A 23,935-nucleotide genomic window follows, 5' to 3' on the forward strand; every position below is an offset into this window, starting at 1 on the left:
CAACGAATATTTTATTTACGTGCGATATACTTTTTACTTTATTTACGTTGTAGTTGCAACACTGATAATGGTTTTAATAGCAGTTGTAAAACCTGTCCCTAACTTTTTTGTTTTTCATTTCGTAGCCATTGGCTTTTTGGAGATTTTTGGTCAAGGAAGTAAAACATCACAAATGTAGGTAAGACCCCCAGAGACAAACAATCTAATCTAGTTTATGGGATTAAGTGTGCACAACAAGACTGTCCTGAATCATATGTTGGTGAAACGAAACAGTCTATAAAAGCCCGTGTTGACCAGCATCGCCGCCCAAGTTCAAGCGATTATCAACCGGATTCAGCAGTGAACACACACGCCAAAACAACTGGGCACCAAATTGATCCCAAAGACGTTGTCATTCTAGATCGTGAAGAGAGGTGGTTTGAACGAGGAGTTAGGGAAGCCATTGGGAACGCGTGGAGAAACCTTCCCTCAATAAAAGAGGGTGCTGCGTTTTCAACTTTCTCATGCATGGAATCAATCAATAGCTGTTTTTCCGCGTCGACTGTCACGTGAACAACCCATTAATATCGGATCTACACCTCTGCAGTTGCCAGATAAAGTTCAATGATATTGGACGAAAATTTGCAAGTACTAAAGGTCAGTCCAGTATTTGATTTATAATTTCATTCATTATACTACAACTGGATGAATCATAACATACATCAACAGTTTTTCCGTAACTTACTATCAAATAAACTAGGCTTTTAATGATCTTTGTTGATAATGGAAATAAATTTGTGAAAAAAGGCTCAGTTAAACAGGAAGCATTCAGATAACCTTTTTTTATACCTCTTAGCAATATGTAGGAAATTTACTCAAAATAACCTTTAACTTTGACGATGAAAGAACATTCATCAGTATTTTGAGACAAATCTTCACAAAAACAAGTCACTGTTGTTATTCCCACTGGAAATTCACTTTGGCTTGTTGCATTACAAGTAGCTTGAATGCCTATGTCAATGTTGTCAGAACATGATGTCACAAAATCAACTCTTGCAGTGGTTCCTTCTTGCAGCCTTGCATCAGTATCTATATCATTTGGACAGCTAGCATTAGGATGAGTCACATCTTCAAATGATAAAAGCAGACAAGAAAGGTTAACTAGAAAATGTACTCAGATATGATAGTATTGTAGATTTCACTATTGGAAGGTTTAAGAAATATCATCGCTCATTGTAAACTCTAAATTTGCAACAGATTGATGGTTTCAAAAGCTATAGTATGTCGTCTTGCTAATAAATGCAGTTGCAAGTGTCAGCCACATATCATAAATCTACCAGTAATGATGGTTTTAAAGCTAAACGAATGTCTAAAACTTGTTAACACTTGTCTTCACAACTTTTCATTGAAGGAAGTAAAACATCATGGGTATAAGTATAGGTAAAAGCTTTGTTGTTTATCAATAAAGTTAAACATAAATATAACTTTGATCCGTCTGAAATGTGAAAAAACACCATTCCGATACTTATTATCAATTTTTGTGTTAGAAAAGGACCATAAGTAGAGATTTCTGGTGAAGGAAGTAAAACATCACATGTGTATGTAAGATCTGTGCATATCAGCCACTGAGGTAAGCTTCTTGCCAAACTAACCTTATCTAGTGCTTAATTGATGCATGCATTTGTCCGTAATAGTTTTTCCGTAACTTCCCATCAAATGAACTAGGCTTTTAATGATCTTTGTTGATAATGGAAATATGCTTTCGAAAAAACGACTCAAGTAAACAGGAAGCATTCATATTACCTTTTTTTTTTTAATTCTTAGCAATATGTAAGGATTTCACTCAAACTAACCTTTAACTGTGATAGTGAAAGAACATCCATCAGTATTTTGTGACAAATCTTCACAAGAACAAGTCACTGTTGTTACTCCCACTGGAAATTCACTTTGGCTTGTTGCATTACAAGAAGCTTGAATGCCTGTGTCAATGTTGTCAGAACATGATGTCACAAAGCCAACTCTTGCAGTGGTTCCTTCTTGTAGCCTTGCATCAGTATCTACATCATTTGGACAGCTAGCCGTAGGATGAGTCACATCTTCAAATTATAAAAGCAGACAAGAAAGGTTAACTAGCAAATGTTTTTTTAACAGATGTAATAGTATTGTAGATTTAACTATTGGAAAGTGCTAAGAAAAAAACTTGCCCATTGTCTAACTCTAAATTGGCAACAAATTTATTTTCACAAAAGATTTAGTATGTCGTCTAAAAGATGCTGCTAATAAATGCAGTTGTAAGTGTCAGCCACATCTCATAAAATCTACCAGTAATGATGTTTTTCAAGCTAAAAGAATGTCTTAAACTTGTTAGCACTTGTCTTTACAACTTTCATTGAAGGAAGTGAAACATCATGGGTATTAGTATAGGTAATAGCTTTGTTGTTTATCAATAAAGTTAAACATAAATATAGCTTTGATCAGTCTGAAATGTCATAAAGCAACATTCCGATACTTAGTATCAATTTTTGTGTTAGAAAAGGACCATAAGTAGAGATTTCTGGTCAAGGAAGTAAAACATCACATGTGTAGGTAAGATCTTTGCATATCAGCCCCTGAGGTAAGCTTCTTGCCAAACTAACCTTTTATCTGGTGCTTAATTGATGCATGCATTTGTCCGTAATAGTTTTTCCGTAACTTCCCATCAAATGAACTAGGCTTTTAATGATCTTTGTTGATAATGGAAATATGCTTTCGAAAAAAAGACTCAATTAAACAGGAAGCATTCAGATAACCCTTTTTTTAAAACTTCTTAGCAATATGTCAGGATTTCACTCAAACTAACCTTTAACTGTGATAGTGAAAGAACATCCATCAGTATTTTTTGACAAATCTTCACAACAACAATTCACTGTTGTTACTCCCACTGGAAATTCACTTTGGCTTGTTGCATTACAAACAGCTTGAATGCCTGTGTCAACGTTGTCAGAACATGATGTCACAAAATCAACTCTTGCAGTGGTTCCTTCTTGCAGCCTTGCATCAGTATCTATATCATTTGGACAGCTAGCCGTAGGATGAGTCACATCTTCAAATTATAAAGGCAGACAAGAAAGGTTAACTAGCAAATGTACTTAGATGTGATAATACTGTTGATTTCATTATTGGAAGGCGCTAAGAAATATCATTGCTCATTGTCTAACTCTCAATTTGCAACAAATTGATGGTCACAAACGCTATAGTATGTCGTGTAAAAGATGCTGCTAATAAATGCAGTTGCAAGTGTCAGCCACATATCATTAAATCTACCAGTAATGATGTTTTTTAAGCTAAAAGAATGTCTAAAACTTGTTAGCACTTGTCTTCACAACTTTTCATTGAGGGAAGTAAAACATCATGGGTATAAGTATAGGTAACAGCTTTGGTGTTTATCAATAAATTTGAACATAAATATAGCTTTGATCAGTCTGAAATATCATAAAGGCCCATTCCGATATTTGGTATCAATTTTTGTTTTAGGAATGGACCATAGGTAGGGAGTTTTGGTCAGTAAAACATGTCATCTGTAGGTAAGATCTGTGCAGATCAGCCACTGAGCTAAGCTTCTTGCCAAACTAACCTTATCTGGTGCTTAATTGATGCATGCATTTGTCCGTAATAGTTTTTCCGTAACTTCCCATCAAATAAATTAGGCTTTTAGTGATCTTTGTTGATAATGGAAATAAATTTGTGAGAAGAGACTGAACTAAACAGGAAGCATTCAGATATCCTTTTTTTTTTTACTTCATAGCAATATGTAAGAAATTTACTCAAAATAACCTTTAACTTTGACGATGAAAGAACATTCATCAGTATTTTTAGACAAATCTTCACAAGAACAAGTCACTGTTGTTACTCCCACTGGAAATTCACTTTGGCTTGTTGCATTACAAGTAGCTTGAATGCCTGTGTCAACGTTGTTAGAACATGATACCACAAAATCAACTCTTGCAGTGGTTCCTTCTTGCAGCCTTGCATCAGTATCTATATCATTTGGACAGCTAGCATTAGGATGAGTCACATCTTCAAATGGTAAAAGCAGACAAGAAAGGTTAACTTGTAAATGCTTTGTTTACAGATGTGATAGTATTGTAGATTTAACTATTGAAAGGTGCTAAGAAATAAAATCTCTCATTGTCTAGCTCAAGATTAGCAACAAATTCATGGTCACAAAAGCTATAGTATGTCGTCTAAAAGATGTTGTCAATAAATGCAGTTGCAAGTGTCAGCCACATATCATAAAAACTGCCAGTAATGATGTTTTTCAAGTTAAAAGATGTCTAAAACTTGTTAACACTTGTCCTCACAAGTTTTCATTCAACGGAGAAAAACATCACGGGTATAGGTATTGGTTACAGCTCTGTTGTTTATCAATAAAGTTGAACATTAACATAGCTTTGGTCGGTCTGAAATGTCATAAAGGCCCATTCCGATACTTAGTATCAATTTTTGTGTTTCAGAGGTACCATAAGAAGAAATTTTAGTCGAGGAAGTAAAACATCACAAGTGTAGGTATGATCTGTACAGATCAGCCACGGAGTTAAGCTTCTAGCCAAACGAACCTTATCTGGAGCTCAATTGATGCGAGCATTTGTCCGTAATAGTTTTTCCGTAACTTCCCATCAAATGAACTAGGCTTTTAATGATCTTCGTTGATAATGGAAATATTGTTTGAGAAAAGACTCAATTAAACAAGAAGCATTCAGATAACCTTTTTTTTTAATTCTTAGCAATATGTAAGAACTTCACTCGAAATAACCTTTAACTGTGATAGTGAAAGAACATTCATCAGTATTTTGAGACAAATCTTCACAAGAACAAGTCACTGTTGTTACTCCCACTGGAAATTCACTTTGGCTTGTTGCATTACAAGCAGCTTGAATGCCTGCGTCAATGTTGTCAGAACATGTTGTCACAAAGTCAACTCTTGCAGTGGTTCCTTCTTGCAGCCTTGCATCAGTATCTACATCATTTGGACAGCTAGCATTAGGATGAGTCACATCTTCAAATTATAAAAGCAGACAAGAAAGGTTAACTAGCAAATGTTTTTTTAACAGATGTAATAGTATTGTAGATTTGACTATTGGAAAGTGCTAAGAAAAAAACTTGCTCATTGTCTAACTCTAAATTTGCAACAAATTTATTGTCACAAAAGCTATAGTATGTCGTCTAAAAGATGCTGCTAATAAATGCAGTTGTAAGTGTCAGCCACATCTCATAAAATCTACCAGTAATGATGTTTTTCAAGCTAAAAGAATGTCTAAAACTTGTTAGCACTTGTCTTTACAACTTTCATTGAAGGAAGTAAAACATCATGGGTATAAGTATAGGTAATAGCTTTGTTGTTTATCAATAAAGTTAAACATAAATATAGCTTTGATCCGTCTGAAATGTCAAAAAGCACCATTCCGATATTTGGCATCAATTTTTGTGTTAGAAAAGGACCATAAGTAGAGATTTCTGGTGAAGGAAGTAAAACATCACATGTGTAGGTAAGATCTGTGCATATCAGCCACTGAGGTAAGCTTCTTGCCAAACTAACCTTATCTGGTGCTTAATTGATGCATGCATTTGTCCGTAATAGTTTTTCCGTAACTTCCAATCAAATGAACTAGTCTTTTAATGATCTTTGTTGATAATGGAAATATGCTTTCGAAAAAAAAGACTCAATTAAACAGGAAGCATTCATATAACCCTTTTTTTAACTTCTTAGCAATATGTCAGGATTTCACTCAAACTAACCTTTAACTGTGATAGTGAAAGAACATCCATCAGTATTTTGTGACAAATCTTCACAAGAACAATTCACTGTTGTTACTCCCACTGGAAATTCACTTTGGCTTGTTGCATTACAAGAAGCTTGAATGCCTGTGTCAACGTTGTCAGAACATGATGTCACAAAATCAACTCTTGCAGTGGTTCCTTCTTGCAGCCTTGCATCAGTATCTATATCATTTGGACAGCTAGCCGTAGGATGAGTCACATCTTCAAATTATAAAGGCAGACAAGAAAGGTTAACTAGCAAATGTACTTAGATGTGATAATACTGTTGATTTCATTATTGGAAGGCGCTAAGAAATATCATTGCTCATTGTCCAACTCTCTATTTGCAACAAATTGATGGTCACAAACGCTATAGTATGTCGTGTAAAAGATGCTGCTAATAAATGCAGTTGCAAGTGTCAGCCACATATCATTAAATCTACCAGTAATGATGTTTTTCAAGCTAAAAGAATGTCTAAAACTTGTTAACACTTGTCTTCACAACTTTTCATTGAGGGAAGTAAAACATCATGGGTATAAGTATAGGTAACAGCTTCATGTTTATCAATAAATTTGAACATTAATATAGCTTTGATCAGTCTGAAATATCATAAAGGCCCATTCCGATATTTGGTATCAATTTTTGTTTTAGGAATGGACCATAGGTAGAGAGTTTTGGTCAGTAAAACATGTCATCTGTAGGTAAGATCTGTGCAGATCAGCCACTGAGCTAAGCTTCTTGCCAAACGAACCTTATCTGGTGCTTAATTGATGCATGCATTTGTTCGTAATAGTTTTTCCGTAACTTCCCATCAAATAAATTAGGCTTTTAATGATCTTTGTTGATAATGGAAATAAATTTGTGAGAAGAGACTGAACTAAACAGGAAGCATTCAGATATCCCTTTTTTTTTACTTCATAGCAATATGTAAGAAATTTACTCAAAATAACCTTTAACTTTGACGATGAAAGAACATTCATCAGTATTTTTAGACAAATCTTCACAAGAACAAGTCACTGTTGTTACTCCCACTGGAAATTCACTTTGGCTTGTTGCATTACAAGTAGCTTGAATGCCTGTGTCAACGTTGTTAGAACATGATACCACAAAATCAACTCTTGCAGTGGTTCCTTCTTGCAGCCTTGCATCAGTATCTATATCATTTGGACAGCTAGCATTAGGATGAGTCACATCTTCAAATGGTAAAAGCAGACAAGAAAGGTTAACTTGTAAATGCTTTGTTTACAGATGTGATAGTATTGTAGATTTAACTATTGAAAGGTGCTAAGAAATAAAATCTCTCATTGTCTAGCTCAAGATTAGCAACAAATTCATGGTCACAAAAGCTATAGTATGTCGTCTAAAAGATGTTGTCAATAAATGCAGTTGCAAGTGTCAGCCACATATCATAAAAACTGCCAGTAATGATGTTTTTCAAGTTAAAAGATGTCTAAAACTTGTTAACACTTGTCCTCACAAGTTTTCATTCAACGGAGAAAAACATCACGGGTATAGGTATTGGTTACAGCTCTGTTGTTTATCAATAAAGTTGAACATTAACATAGCTTTGGTCGGTCTGAAATGTCATAAAGGCCCATTCCGATACTTAGTATCAATTTTTGTGTTTCAGAGGTACCATAAGAAGAAATTTTAGTCGAGGAAGTAAAACATCACAAGTGTAGGTATGATCTGTACAGATCAGCCACGGAGTTAAGCTTCTAGCCAAACGAACCTTATCTGGAGCTCAATTGATGCGAACATTTGTCCGTAATAGTTTTTCCGTAACTTCCCATCAAATGAACTAGGCTTTTAATGATCTTCGTTGATAATGGAAATAATGTTTGAGAAAAGACTCAATTAAACAAGAAGCATTCAGATAACCTTTTTTTTTTAATTCTTAGCAATATGTAACAACTTCACTCGAAATAACCTTTAACTGTGATAGTGAAAGAACATTCATCAGTATTTTGAGACAAATCTTCACAAGAACAAGTCACTGTTGTTACTCCCACTGGAAATTCACTTTGGCTTGTTGCATTACAAGAAGCTTGAATGCCTGTGTCAATGTTGTCAGAACATGATGTCACAAAGTCAACTCTTGCAGTGGTTCCTTCTTGCAGCCTTGCATCAGTATCTACATCATTTGGACAGCTAGCATTAGGATGAGTCACATCTTCAAATTATAAAAGCAGACAAGAAAGGTTAACTAGCAAATGTTTTTTTAACAGATGTAATAGTATTGTAGATTTAACTATTGGAAAGTGCTAAGAAAAAAACTTGCTCATTGTCTAACTCTAAATTGGCAACAAATTTATTGTCACAAAAGATTTAGTATGTCGTCTAAAAGATGCTGCTAATAAATGCAGTTGTAAGTGTCAGCCACATCTCATAAAATCTACCAGTAATGATGTTTTTCAATCTAAAAGAATGTCTAAAACTTGTTAGCACTTGTCTTTACAACTTTCATTGAAGGAAGTAAAACATCATGGGTATAAGTATAGGTAATAGCTTTGTTGTTTATCAATAAAATTAAACATAAATATAGCTTTGATCCGTCTGAAATGTCAAAAAGCACCATTCCGATATTTGGCATCAATTTTTGTGTTAGAAAAGGACCATAAGTAGAGATTTCTGGTGAAGGAAGTAAAACATCACATGTGTAGGTAAGATGTGTGCATATCAGCCCCTGAGGTAAGCTTCATGCCAAACGAACCTTATCTGGTGCTTAATTGATGCATGCATTTGTCCGTAATAGTTTTTCCGTAACTTCCAATCAAATGAACTAGGCTTCTAATGATCTTTGTTGATAATGGAAATATGCTTTCGAAAAAAAGACTCAATTAAACAGGAAGCATTCATATAACCCTTTTTAAAACTTCTTAGCAATATGTCAGGATTTCACTCAAACTAACCTTTAACTGTGATAGTGAAAGAACATCCATCAGTATTTTGAGACAAATCTTCACAAGAACAATTCACTGTTGTTACTCCCACTGGAAATTCACTTTGGCTTGTTGCATTACAAACAGCTTGAATGCCTGTGTCAACGTTGTCAGAACATGATGTCACAAAATCAACTCTTGCAGTGGTTCCTTCTTGCAGCCTTGCATCAGTACTTATATCATTTGGACAGCTAGCCGTAGGATGAGTCACATCTTCAAATTATAAAGGCAGACAAGAAAGGTTAACTAGCAAATGTACTTAGATGTGATAATACTGTTGATTTCATTATTGGAAGGCGCTAAGAAATATCATTGCTCATTGTCTAACTCTCAATTTGCAACAAATTGATGGTCACAAACGCTATAGTATGTCGTGTAAAAGATGCTGCTAATAAATGCAGTTGCAAGTGTCAGCCACATATCATTAAATCTACCAGTAATGATGTTTTTCAAGCTAAAAGAATGTCTAAAACTTGTTAGCACTTGTCTTCACAACTTTTCATTGAGGGAAGTAAAACATCATGGGTATAAGTATAGGTAACAGCTTCATGTTTATCAATAAATTTGAACATAAATTTTACTTTGATCAGTCTGAAATATCATAAAGGCCCATTCCGATATTTGGTATCAATTTTTGTTTTAGGAATGGACCATAGGTAGGGAGTTTTGGTCAGTAAAACATGTCATCTGTAGGTAAGATCTGTGCAGATCAGCCACTGAGCTAAGCTTCTTGCCAAACTAACCTTATCTGGTGCTTAATTGATGCATGCATTTGTCCGTAATAGTTTTTCCGTAACTTCCCATCAAATAAATTAGGCTTTTAATGATCTTTGTTGATAATGGAAATAAATTTGTGAGAAGAGACTGAACTAAACAGGAAGCATTCAGATATCCCTTTTTTTTTACTTCATAGCAATATGTAAGAAATTTACTCAAAATAACCTTTAACTTTGACGATGAAAGAACATTCATCAGTATTTTTAGACAAATCTTCACAAGAACAAGTCACTGTTGTTACTCCCACTGGAAATTCACTTTGGCTTGTTGCATTACAAGTAGCTAGAATGCCTGTGTCAACGTTGTCAGAACATGATGGCACAAAATCAACTCTTGCAGTGGTTCCTTCTTGCAGCCTTGCATCAGTATCTATATCATTTGGACAGCTAGCATTAGGATGAGTCACATCTTCAAATGGTAAAAGCAGACAAGAAAGGTTAACTTGTAAATGCTTTGTTTACAGATGTGATAGTATTGTAGATTTAACTATTGAAAGGTGCTAAGAAATAAAATCTCTCATTGTCTAGCTCAAGATTAGCAACAAATTCATGGTCACAAAAGCTATAGTATGTCGTCTAAAAGATGTTGTCAATAAATGCAGTTGCAAGTGTAAGCCACATATCATAAAAACTGCCAGTAATGATGTTTTTCAAGTTAAAAGATGTCTAAAACTTGTTAACACTTGTCCTCACAAGTTTTCATTCAACGGAGAAAAACATCACGGGTATAGGTATTGGTTACAGCTCTGTTGTTTATCAATAAAGTTGAACATTAACATAGCTTTGGTCGGTCTGAAATGTCATAAAGGCCCATTCCGATACTTAGTATCAATTTTTGTGTTTCAGAGGTACCATAAGAAGAAATTTTAGTCGAGGAAGTAAAACATCACAAGTGTAGGTATGATCTGTACAGATCAGCCACGGAGTTAAGCTTCTAGCCAAACGAACCTTATCTGGAGCTCAATTGATGCGAACATTTGTCCGTAATAGTTTTTCCGTAACTTCCAATCAAATGAACTAGGCTTCTAATGATCTTTGTTGATAATGGAAATATGCTTTCGAAAAAAAGACTCAATTAAACAAGAAGCATTCAGATAACCTTTTTTTTAATTCTTAGCAATGTGTAAGAACTTCACTCGAAATAACCTTTAACTGTGATAGTGAAAGAACATTCATCAGTATTTTGAGACAAATCTTCACAAGAACAATTCACTGTTGTTACTCCCACTGGAAATTCACTTTGGCTTGTTGCATTACAAACAGCTTGAATGCCTGTGTCAATGTTGTCAGAACATGTTGTCACAAAGTCAACTCTTGCATTGGTTCCTTCTTGCAGCCTTGTATCAGTATCTATATCATTTGGAAAGCTAGCCGTTGGGGGGGGGGCAAATCTTCAAGTTATAAACGAAAAAAAAATTAACTAATGTACTCAGATATAATTCTACTGTCAATTTAACTATTGGAAGGTGATAAGAAATGACACTGCCCAATGTCCAATGATAAATGTTCAAGAGATCGATTATCAAAAAAGCTATTCATGTCGTCTTAATATGCTGGCAATAAGTGCAGTTGCAAGTGTCAGCCACATATCACAAATTCTACTAGTCATGACGTTTTGTTTTAAGCCGGAAGAATGTCCAAAACTGGTTTACACCGGTCTTTACAAGTTTTCAATCAAGGAAGTACAACATTATTGGTGTAGATAACAATTGCAGACATAAGGTCAATCGTTACAATAGCTTTGGTCACTTAAAATTGTATATACCCTCTCTAGTACTGATCAAATGCATAGCCAGTCTAAATCCACCTATATAGCTGCTCATCAAATCTGTCTTTCCTTTCATATTCGAAACCACTGAATTCCTGTAAAATGATACTTTGGGGTCATTTAGTGAATCAGAATGTTGCGCAAACATCTTCTTAATTGTGGTGAACAACTGAAGAATCATGGATAAGATCATTACGTTGCACATCTTATCACTACATTGCATTGTATTTTGCAATAATTGAAGTAAACATTCTGTTAGTCTGCGATGGTGCCATTGTGCAGTCCTCAGACCAATATCCAAGGCACATTTGCAAAGTCACAAACATTAATACGTAATAAATACACAATTAAGATTCATAAGAGTAACATTAAATCTAATTACTGAATGTGTTAAGCACCAAACATGAATTAAGTACTTGATAAGTGTGCCTGGTAGTATCTTTCTCTTTTGGAAGGAAGATAAAATGTTGCTCGCTTCAGGACGGGTAAAAAATTGCAAAGATAGTGCACCGATTAACTGCGATTAAAACTTTACCTAGTTTTCGGCAGATCCATCTTTCACGTTGACAGTTTCGCGAAGAAGACCCGGAGACGCATCTTCTATAAAGAGTTAGAGGGCGTGACATTTTACCTAGGTTCTTTATTAGTCTAACTCTGTCCATGTTGCTCTATTCATTGTTCAATGGTCAAATTTGACTGTATATCCATCTGTCTCTTGTAAATGATGTAATTTTTAGTCCCACAAGGAAAAACAAGTCAGGTACTTTAACTTTTTAAAGTAGCGGTATACACTTTTGTAATTGCTTTTCTAATTAAAGCACTGCAGTTAATTATCTGTGCTTGCAGAGCACTCAAAAGGCAAAGATAGCAATGCCCTTATCTTGAAACTATGCAACACATTATCAAAGATGTGTACAATCGCTAGAGATTAATAAAGTATAGCTTGCTACATGTCTGGCTATGTGGCTAGTTTATCTGAGTCGCCTCTTCTCAATGTTGCCATACAACACAAATGATGATCTTCTTCACCTGATCATACAAAGTGACAACCAGAAAGTAATGAGATTTGGTGAGTCCTTGCCACCTTTTATGTAGAATATCTGATGTAAACTGCCCATGCAAGGAAATAACCTTAATAAGGTGGATCCAAATGTTAATAATCATTAAGGCTTCACTTCATTAAGGCTTTACTTTAAACTGTTATTAAAAGGTTTAGAGAACCGAATTTCTATTGAGAATAAATGAACTTTGACCGCTGAAAACAATAGCGGATTCATACTGAATAAGGTGAACCCACGTTAAGTGTGAAGTTTACTAAAGCTCTACTGTTTGAGTTACCATGATAGAACCCATTCAGAGATCATACCTCTAATTCTGTTGACCTAAAATGACCCAACATGCTGCTAAACTTACCAGAAGTAGCAATAACGAGCATAGCGAACTTAAATCCAAATTCCTTCCAAATAGTTGGAAAAGCCATGACCTGAAAAAACAAACAATAAAATTGATACGGTCAATTATATGAATATTAAAGGGCCCTGCAGACCAAACTAAACATATGGATGCATAGTTACACAATTGTAATTTTATCTATGAGGTAACTTCCTGTTTTGTGGACCGTAATATTAATACAAAGATTACCCAAATTGATAGCTTTTCTTTAATATACGTCCAAAAGTCAGCTAAATGAGTTTCTTCTATCATGTTGCAAGGATGTCATTCGTTTCTCATATATTCTTGTAAACTTCAATACTTGATAACCTTCAGCTGGCACATTCGATGTCCCTAAATCAATTTGTTTATCCTTGTTGAAAATTGTCATATGTTTAACGTTAAGTTAGTCTCGACAGACAAGGTCTTGTTGCTTATGCTGAAAAGTTTAATCTCTCTGTCTCACTCTCTACATGCTTGAGGTGGTATATCAGTTAAAAGACAACTCTTCTTGTTACAAAAATGTGTCCCCATTGAAATGTGTGCATTTGTAATAATACCTCATAAGGCAGGCTGTTACTCAGATTGTAGAAACAGAGATACTGACAAATATTGCTTAAAGGTCAAGGGTCATGATGATCTTTGATTTGCTCTGTGGTGTAGTTCTATCCTTCAATTTCTGAAAATTGGTGAAATAATTCATCAAATTGCACCAGAATACAAAATTAGTTGTTCCTTCCTCAGTGCAAACTTTTTGGTAGTTTCATTCAAGCTGTTTAACTGGGCTCACCTTTTTAATAATTTGACTAACAAACACAGCAACTACAGTGTCAATCAGCGCAGCAACATGTGTATAACAATGTATTCAAAGTAAAGGCAATGCATGATTACAACACCATAATGTAGGCCTACCATCATATATAAGTTTAACATTAATAGTGAGATTTAGTGTTTCTGGACTGTTGTACTCTAACAGCCTATCTTACTCTCATAGACATTTAATTGAGGAAATCAATGATACTTTTATGAGATTTGTTTTTGATCTAATAGTTGTTGTCACTCCTAGTTAAAACTAATGGAAACTCTTGTGCTGTGTAATTAGCAAAAAGGATGTGTTCTTTATTTTGCTGTTTTAATTTGAATGTAATTTAAATTGTTTTAAAGATATAAACTGAGGCATTAATGAATCACTATTATTCTATATATGATTTATCTAGGCTACTGTTCTAATTATTTTGGGATATTTATTTAGTTGTGGTTCCTTCCTACATTTTTTTGGCAATTGGTTATGTGTGGTATTGAATTAATTATATTATTTTCACCACATTTGCAAAACTTCAAATCCAAAGAAATAAAAAAAATAAAACAAGAAAATAAGGAAGCATAACAAACACTAGCAATGATTGCAAACCTTTACAATGCAAGATATTTAAGTTACAGTTTTGAATAACCTACTTCCAAAAAGTTCACAACCTTAAAGATTAACTGACCCCTAGTCAAAACACTAGTCAACTGTCAGAGTACACAAATGGAAGCTACATTCGGTGCAAAAGTTGGGTCAATTGAGACAAATTTAGACCACTTTAGGCTTCCCTGTTTACTACCAAGTTAGTAGGTTTGTGTATAAGGTACAAAACTTCAGGCTCTCACAAAGTCACACTGCAAAAACTTGATGCCTCACTAGGTAATGTGAGAAACTTGATGGTGCCATGAGTGGCCAACTTGTCAGCAATTCATTGATGGGTAGGGTTCAGCTGTGAGAATTATAAAATTACTTACATACCACATTACTTTGACAATTTGTATGTAAGTAAATGGGCAATCATATGGAGTATTTTGCCTTATGGGCCTATCATAGGTATTGATCACTCTCCCCAATCATATGAAGCATTCCAATGGTTGCCATCACGGTTTCCAGTCGCCAAAGTTTTGAATTTGAAGATAAAATTAAAGGCGTGAATAGTGCAATATTTTAGAGGGTCGGTAAAATTATAGTGTTGGATGGACGTATATATGATAAGCTGATGGGCTTGTGGCGCACGTAATTAATTGAAGAGTCCCCTGGTCTCTCTGATTGTGTTACTCCAGTATTTTACAATAGCGCGCTCAATTAGTTTAACGCAGTGTCAGAACCGTATGCGTAATTTTTTTCCCAGGACGAACGTGTCAATTTTTACGCGATTGAGCGCATGAAGATAGCTATGTTGTCAGTTTGGCGCCTTTTTCGCACGTATCTGAATATATGAAATATGAAGTCGGCAAAAATCCTACTAGAGGACATTAACGCCAACCGAGATAACAAAACAAGAGTAAGATAACAACACAAGAGTTAGTAAGCTTGTCTTTGAAGCAGTCTGATGGCAAAGCATTCTAATCTTTTAAGGTTCGAGGTAAGGAGGAATATTGATATAAATGCTTTCTAGTGTAGGGAACTTGTAAGTTAAGATCATGTTTTTTCTTTTGTAAACACTTTTTGTTGGAATTAGTCTTTATCAATTGATTTTATAAATTGCAGACGTGTGTGCTTTCTTCTTGATTTAAGCAGGGCCAATCTAGTTTGCTTATTTGTCACACAAAATCTAGCTGCTCTTCTCTGAATAGCTTCTACTTCATCTACATTACACTGGTGGTAGGTGTCCCAGACTACTTAAGCACTCTCGATAACTGGCCTGAAAAAAAAGTTATGCATGCTGTACTTTTAACATCTGTGGGACACCTTGAGAGGTTACGACCTATAAAGCCAAGAACACGGTTTGCTTTATTGGTTATGTTATTGATATGTTTATCCCATTTATTTTAGTAAATACACTGAAAACTGGTCATTTAGGATATCTCCTTTGGTTTTGCTTTCACTTTGCCGTACTAGTTCATGATGCTTCTTTCAACGGAGGTATATAGTTAAAGTGTGTACTACGTGCTTATACATACCTTTAAGTCAATATTGCATCATGGTCACTCTTCTTGACACTATATGTGCAATAATTTGAGATTAATTTCTGACTCAGTAAAGTGCAGAGAATTTTGTTGAAATATTGAATTTAATTTTTTTTTAAATTAGTATTAGATGTATAACTTGCTTTAGGGTCAACGGACTACCTATCTAATTTTCCTTATGTATCCAGTACATATTTTGTGTGTGATCATCTAGTTCAAAATCTGTTGAAATGTTTGGAAAGCTCTTTTCGTTCTCAAGATAAACACATTTGATTTTGTTTATAAATGGGGAAACATTAGATATGTGCAAACTATGATGTTACCCTCATCGCTATTTGTTATTTAAGCCCCTAATTACAAGACCACATATATTATTGAATAATGTGATGTTCTTCTTTTCAAAGAAGGTTAACAATAGAAATATTTATCAAAGTCGCAGAAGGCCACAAACCTGTGTTCAGTGTCCTTGAAACGAAGGTTTAAAACCAAAGGAACAATAAAACAGTAAATTAGGATGTTACTTCCTTTACATCATCAGTATGCATAATTAGCCAATGTTTATTCATAAATATATCTACAACTGAGAAAATACTTTTTCAATAGTCAATCTTTGATGGATTTTGATGGAAGTTGCAGCTATTTTCATCATTTCTAATAGCTATTAAAATGATCAGAACAATAAAGTTCCTAGGTGTCCGCTGGAAGTTGGGCAGTGATGCACGTTTCAGGTCGCTGTCAAAGAAAAACAAACCCCTTACAATTACGTTCTGCTTTTATTTCTCTAAACATCAGACACAAAGTTCGAGATTTTTTATATGGCTTTTAAGCGGCCAACCCTTCGCCAGTTCTTAGCAATACTGCAATAGTGCAGCAGCCTACCCTATATTCGTTTCATCATGCATGATATGTAGAAAAATCCCTATGTGGCAGCATTCGTTTACGTACTACTTTCGTAGGTATGGTTTGGAAGCAAAACTTTGTGCCGAAAATAGTAGTACACGCATGCGTAATACGATGTGTTGCCGAAGACGCGCTCCTTTATGATAACTGAATTCAAGTGGCATATCAGGAAAAGTGCCAAAAAGCAACAGGAGAACATATTTTTGACCTGTTATCAATCAGGATCTGTGTTTATGTTGGTTTTTTATATGATTTTTTTTTTTATAAAAGCTAGAGTGAACAATAGCACCCAAAAATTGACATAAGTCAAGGGCTTATGTAGGCTTTGAGGCACTCTAAGAGAAATCCACATGGGCCAATCAGTTGTTCACAGCAGTAAGTGAGGGTTCAGATAAGCATCGGGCACATTTTGTAAGATGCTCATGCACCCTGCTCTCGAAGGTCTGTGCGCCGTTAAAAGAAATAAAATCATTATGTACAGCTGCCTCCATAACCTTGCTGATAATGCAGAGCAGAGAGATGGGTCGGTACATAGAAGGATTAGACTTTGAGTCTCTCTTATGAATTGCGATAACAGCCTGACAGCATGTTGAAGAGCATGAATGGAAGTATATGTGGTGGAAAATCGGGCCAATTTCAGACCCCTGTAGGCCTCCCATGACCGCGTACGAATATGGTTTACTACTGAGCGAAGTGGTTTGCTTACGAGTGACGAAAAGTCCAGGCTCTTATAGCAACAAATCTGCGCAGTCATGATACGGAAAATCGATAGTGCCATGTAAGGCAAATTTGCACGCTATCCAATGATGGGTAGCGTTAAGCTAGTGAGAACTTTTATCTAGGACATAGAAACCACATTACTCTTGTGATTTAGTGTGTAAGTCAATGGGGCTTGTAAAGGGTGTATGCTTCCCTCATTCGTCCTGGGGCAAAAACTACGCGAGCCGTTTGCGGCTCTAAGTTTGTCTCTGGGCCAATTTTTATAGCACGCGAATAGGTTACAGTTAACGGCGTAAAAATCACTAAAATTTAATAAACACAGCCTGCATAGAAGTAGGGCCATGCTAAACTATAGAAATAACGGGAGAAATCGTAGTCACAATTCGGTCGATCCCTATATAAAGGTAACAAACATACAAACGTGGATGATACGGTGTAAACTCAATTCGCGGCGCTACTTTAAAACGAAATATGAAAGCGTGGCTTTCGTGGTACAGCGAGTTGTAACATCGTTTTTAATAACGGCTTCCACTGGAGCAACGTTTTGAACTAACAATCGCTTATCACTTGGGTGAATACTGAATAGTGGTAATACATGGATGTAACATCAGTCATTACCAACAACCGAAGTACAACAAATTAAGTTTCTAGAGGGAAAAATTTTATTAGCTATTTGTTTAACTTGATATTAACAAATAAGTCGTAAAGAGGGATTCATCTATTATCACAGTTCGTCTAAATTGGATACGTTGTTATAGAGGTGAAAATATGCAAACTTGCACTGAGAGTTGACAAAATGCTTCATGGAAAGGGTGGGTTCATAAAGCACGTCAATATTTCTCGCAGACGTAACGAAAGGTCATGTTTCTTAGTCTCCCATTTTTAGTGGAGAAATAATTGAGAAAAGCTTTGTATATTTAGCATGCAGGAACCTGGCGATGGTTTTGTCACCGTTTAATTTCACTTTTTTAATACCATTCTCTGATATCACGTCGGGCACTCTCAACACAAGTGAAAGCATTCGCTGTCACGGAGCGATTAAAACTATGTATTAACTGCGTATCATCAGCATATTGATGCATTCTTATACCATGCGTCCTAATTTTTTCAAATAAACCACACGTAGACATAATTAAAACAAAAGCTGCCGATAAGTCAAGAAAACAAAAAGTCCAAGTTATTATCATGAATGGCAGACAGGATGTCATTCTGTACTTGAGCAGTTGCAGTTATATGGTATGTTTTTGACACCGAATGAAAAACCTCATAATGTCGGGGAAGCATGGCTCCTGCAATTTAGCATTGTGTGTATTCTTTAATAACAGACTATTAAATGTTAATATAACAATAAGGGTAAAGTAGACACAGAATGGTAGCATTAAAACTACAAAGAGGGGAAACTTAAATACCGGGAGCCTCGCGGGAGGCTGCTACACACCTGGAAACCCCACCCTACCGAAAAATCTCAGAAAGATTGTGTTCTTTTATACCATATTGAACTAGGCAATTAAACAACCTCTTCAATAACTGTTGCAATGAATGATGTACTTAATGGAGATGTGTCTGTAATGTGTCAAACAATGTGGGTTGGCATTTATACTTTTCAGGACTGGTGATACCACACTTTCTAGGCAGAAGAGAATTTACCACTGACAAAGAAAGGTTAACAATGGATGGTGCAAGTACATCAATACATTTCTTAAACATACAAGTTGGGTTTGGTTCCAAACAGCAAGATATGGATGGAGCTTAGCGAATAATGGCAATGAGTTCCTTGATTGTAACAGGTTTCAATACGGCTAAGCTGGAATTTGGAAGATGGTACTACTAGTTAAAGAGTGATAGCCCATTGTTTGGGTTAGACGAAGCTTGATCCAGCTCAGACCACATATCCTCTCTGCAAAGAAATCATCGAATAAAAAAATAAGGATAAATTACAGTACAGAAATGTGCCATGATGTCACATCACAGACCATCTATTGTGACTTGTTAATTACTACAAAACGCATTAATATAAAAGCCGTTACCACAAGTTTATAAGCTGTTAATCACGGGTACTACGTACTACTTAAAGTTTGTTTCATCGATACTAATGTGGTTGCTATAATTACCCGTTTAGTAGTGCAACTTGACTATCATATATTTGCTAATTGTTATTGTTATTTTAACGTTTGCCCTTTTCAGCATCCATTATGTTAAGCTATAGCGTGCTCACTCAAGTCATAATAAAAAGATTTAACATCCTCCAAATGTAGGTCAGAATGTAGCGTTTATAATAATGTAAGTGATTTGAAGTCAAATAACAGAGTAGAATTAATTAATAGAACATAAAAATTAACTCCAAATTAAAGGTACTGCTGTGGGCACGAGAATGGTGCAATCTTACGCTAACATATTCATGTATTTCTTAGAACAAGGTTTTCTTGCTGCCTTTCCCCAGAAACCACTTTGCTATGCACGTTGTATTGACGATATTTTTATGGTGCTATTTTTTGTGACTTCATTAAGTTCACTATGGATCACTCAGCTAGGCAGATCTGTTTCCTTGACGTACTGGTCACGATCCAAGAGGGAGCCATTAAAACTTCTGTCTATTCCAAACCCACGGATAAGCTTGCATATCTATTGGCATGTTCACAGTTTTCATCCCCAGCATACTATGCGATCAGTAGTTAATAGCCAGCAATTTTATTAGAATATTCGTAACACACAAGTCATGTTCAATGACTAGGCTAGGCTAACCTCAGTCCTACTAGTAGTAGTACTATCCCATACTAGGGCCGTATAACTTCTTGTTTATAGTGATACTGCCTAACCGCCCTAGTCACTGACCATGCATGCTATGACTGTCTGTTACGGTTTTGAAACCTCCACGCTTTCGAGACGTTTCGCCCAACTGCCATTTCGCCCAACCTGTTGGGTGAAATGGCAGTTGGCCGAAATGACAGTTGGCCGAATTGACAGTTGGCCGAATTGACCAGCTTCCTCCACAACACAGTCGCTGTTCTGTGTACACAAACTGAAATCCGTTAAACACGCCATATAGTGGCCTGTTGTTTGCACGATTATTACCCACCTCTATCAATAAGCTTATCTTACAATACTGTGCGTAGCACATTTTCATCATGGACAATATTTTGTAACCATATTTTAGAAATAAACTCAGGGATGAAAAGCAACAAATTTGGCTAAAACGTGGCACACACAATAAGGCAATGGAGCCGTTAACTTGAATTAGGCCTGGTCGTCAGTGTGATGTAATAAGCGAGTTCACCATTAGAGAATTATGATGCATTGTGGGAAAATGCCAGAGGTCAGCTGTAATATAGAGTGAGCGCCCATAGTAACATATTGGTACAATACACAACTTCACAATCGATTTCTAAAACTACGCCACAGTGTATGCATGTATAGTTTTTGTTACGGAACAATCAAATATGAACGCGGAGCGTTGTTTTGTATAGCTGAGCCTTTGACCTTTGCCACATTGCAATGTAAGGCTTTCAAGGGTCAACTCGCTTATTCACATGTATAGTTTGGGCCTATCCCAATCGTGCATGATTTTATTTTACATCTACCATGGATTCTAGCTGCTAGTGTGGAGGTTTGTGAAACCTACCGTATATACACAGCGTACAGTTCATGGGCTAATCCGCCCTTACGACACTGTCGTTGGTGCGTCACCGATTGAATTTAAATAAAATCATTCCATATCACTGTAGCAACACATTGGCTTGACCAGTTTTGTACTGATATATACTTGGGTTACAGCTCCAACTTCTTTGCCATCATTTTGAATCCGTTCAACTTCCAAGGCTTGTATTTGCAATTTTTCGATATAGCCTAGGACTAAATTCATTCAATTTCAACTAATCAAGGTTAGAATTAGCAATTATGAATCCATTCTTTCAAGGTAGTTATATGCCTATTTGCAGTTGGCAAGCCTAGGCAAGGCCTGAATCAGTTCAACTTTGACCTTGTATAGGCTACTTGGGTGAAAGCTCCGACTTGTTTCCCATCATGAATTCATTCAAACTTTCAATGTTAGTATATGCAGTTTTTCGATATAGCCTCGGCATGAATCCATTCCAACTTTCAATATTAGAATTTGCAGTTTTTCAACACAGGCCTAGCCTAGAGTAAGGGGCTATACACTCCTTTCTTTTAAACTTTAAAAATGGGAGAAATACATTGGTATAGAACATGAAGTGCGCAAAAGATGATACCATGTTAGGTTATCATATATAATTAATAGCCCACACTTTTAAATTACAGTACTGTGTCAGTGTGTGCTATAGCAGTCACCATCGACATAGGCACAATTTGCATAGAGGTATAGTAATGTAAAGTAGTGCCAAACATGTTCGTTCACAATTAGCCTAGCTAAAGTTAGCTAGCTTAGCTTAGCCTATGTTGTATTGTGTCAACCCTCTTAGTAATAGAAATATTTGATAATACGAACATCAACATTTATTAATATATTTTTAATTGTATAATTTTGTAAGTACACTAAAGAATAGCTTAATCTGTTGTTGCTGTTGTACGTCACAAGGATTTCCTACACCATCCGCATCCTCTTCAACCTTGAGAACGGACTCATAAAAAGAGTGTTAGTGAATTTCACAACCACATTTCCTACTTTAACAATGTATTGTAGTTCACTTCAAGACAACCTCTTTGCACAATTGACATCATAATGATACACCTTAAGACGCCATATATAGTGACGATAAAATGACAGATAATTAGACGCCATAATAATGACGCCATAAAATACAATAATAATTAATAAGTAATAATAATAATAAAATTCATTGGCTTGACTGTACGATAATCGCAACGTGGAAAGGCTGGTAGAGTGCCTGTAATATACATAAGAGTTCGACTGATCAATATTTTGTTAATTAAAACTTATTCGGGTTCGGACGGGGAAACTCAACACTGGTTTCCCGACTAGCAGTCGGCAGCTTGTGACGATTCACGACAACAACAGCCCAGTTTTAACAAATGTAGCCAATCATAAGGCAGTATCTATTCATGTGACCTTAATGAGCACAAATCGTTAGCAGTGAACAGACGACGTGTGTGTTCGTTCATTCGCTTTGTACATTAGTCAGACTATTGGTGACTAATGAAAACTAGGTCACGACGGTCGAGTTGAGTCTGTCATGGCAGTGTGTGGCGGTTTCAGTTAGAAGTGAACCACTTTATCTAAAAAGAAGAATAGGCATATTCCTAACATTGGGGGGGGGGGGAGAGGAGAGGGGGAGGAAGTTGTTCCTAACGGTTGTCTATGTCAAATACGACAACGATGTACGTTCAGATTGCTTCTCTATATATATTATTACGATGAATTGAAATAAATTCCTTTCTCATGAAAAATATATCCTACGAAAAGACCTACCCAACTACTTATTTTGGTCTCATTATTTTAATTGTCTTTGTCTCTCTTCTCTTAGTATTTCCTTATTTTAAGCATTCGTAGCATTACATTTCCTTGCAATTCATGTCGCCCAAGCATACAATCACTTCCTGATCAAAGCACACACATTTAAAGATGCACACAAATATTATTGTGTCATTGTCACGTATTGTTGGATAAATAAAATGAAACTAACCTCTTTGTTAAGGATTCTCTTTTATCAAGATGAAGGAAGTAAAACAACACAGGGCGCCAAGACGAAGAAACCACTCCTGGGGCTGGAATTCACCCTGTCGTATCCATGGTCCTCAATCCTTAAATGTGCGCTGAAGTTGTTAACAGATTTCTTAAACAAAGTGAACAAGGAAATAAATATTCTTTTTCCTGAAAAATGTACATAAAAACCTCTGATTTCGTACAAACGTCTCAGCTTAAAGAAGAAAGGTCTGAACAGGAAGCAATTATGTTTTTGTTATATTGTGTGGCAAAAACAAAAGTATAAAGTTTCGTAGCTTAGTAAAGGTTTAGTTTATTTACCTTGTCATTTAATTCTACTTCCCCGAGGAAAATGATACTTTGATTAACAAACACATTTCCTTCGGTTCTCTCACAATACACAAGTTAGCCACTTCAAGCTTATATGCGAAAGATTCTATGCTGTTCTATGATGTAGGGAACCGCTTCACCCTGCCTCATAGAGGGATGATGAGTTTAATGCATTAAAATGGGGTCTAAAATATAAAGATGTGATCAAAAGGATATGGCTAGACTTAAATTGCAGACAATGAGTGTATTTGATCATGTTGTCTATATTGATTAGTTCTGTAATGTAGTGATTTCAAGTGGGTCAATTACGGTACGTCTGTTGATTATAATTCTTTTTCCGATATTGACCTTTGCTGATGAGGTCAAAGGTAAGACGTAGGCACATATAGTACTGCAGTAAAGCTAGTCCGTTCAATCCAAATTGCAAACACTGATGTTTTACTCTGTTAAGAACTTCATGGATTTGCGTATGATGGATTCACAGGTACTAGTAAACCTATAACAGGCTATAGTTCCATTACATAATCTCTATTTATGTCACGATACACCATTACTAAATAACTACCGCAGAAACGCTATGAAGAATGCCTCCGTTTCTAAAATTGTAGCAACTATCCGAAAAATGTTAAAAATAAAATACAACTAGAACAGCCCGTTTCGTGTATGAACAATTACGCTAGGTTCTGCAGATCAACAATCACTTTTTGTTAGGATTAAGCT

General features: G+C 35.7%; 2 protein-coding genes across 9 annotated transcripts in view; one reads left to right on the forward strand and one right to left on the reverse strand.

Annotated features, from left to right (window-relative positions):
- Positions 1 to 23,935, forward strand: part of LOC139966835 (aspartyl aminopeptidase-like) — a 106,759-nt gene that overhangs the window by 21,478 nt on the left and 61,346 nt on the right. The gene's annotated exons all lie outside the window — the stretch shown is intronic.
- LOC139966831 (hyalin-like) lies at positions 807 to 23,111 on the reverse strand. Of its 8 annotated transcripts, XM_071970221.1 has the most exons (12): positions 22,866 to 23,023; positions 12,676 to 12,745; positions 9,661 to 9,903; positions 8,689 to 8,931; positions 7,707 to 7,949; positions 6,727 to 6,969; positions 5,755 to 5,997; positions 4,772 to 5,014; positions 3,793 to 4,035; positions 2,819 to 3,061; positions 1,833 to 2,075; positions 807 to 1,107 (listed from the first exon to the last, which is right to left on the reverse strand). In XM_071970221.1, the coding sequence occupies exons 2-12, from the start codon at positions 12,740 to 12,742 to the stop codon at positions 851 to 853; spliced, it is 2,511 nt and encodes an 836-aa protein (XP_071826322.1). In that variant the 5' UTR covers positions 12,743 to 12,745; positions 22,866 to 23,023; the 3' UTR covers positions 807 to 850. The 8 variants fall into 8 exon arrangements, with proteins under 8 accessions (XP_071826322.1, XP_071826325.1, XP_071826324.1 ...); XM_071970224.1 differs by lacking the exon at positions 9,661 to 9,903; XM_071970223.1 differs by lacking the exon at positions 8,689 to 8,931.

The sequence above is a fragment of the Apostichopus japonicus genome, chromosome 4, assembly GCF_037975245.1.
Source record: "Apostichopus japonicus isolate 1M-3 chromosome 4, ASM3797524v1, whole genome shotgun sequence".
NCBI lineage: Eukaryota > Metazoa > Echinodermata > Holothuroidea > Aspidochirotida > Stichopodidae > Apostichopus > Apostichopus japonicus.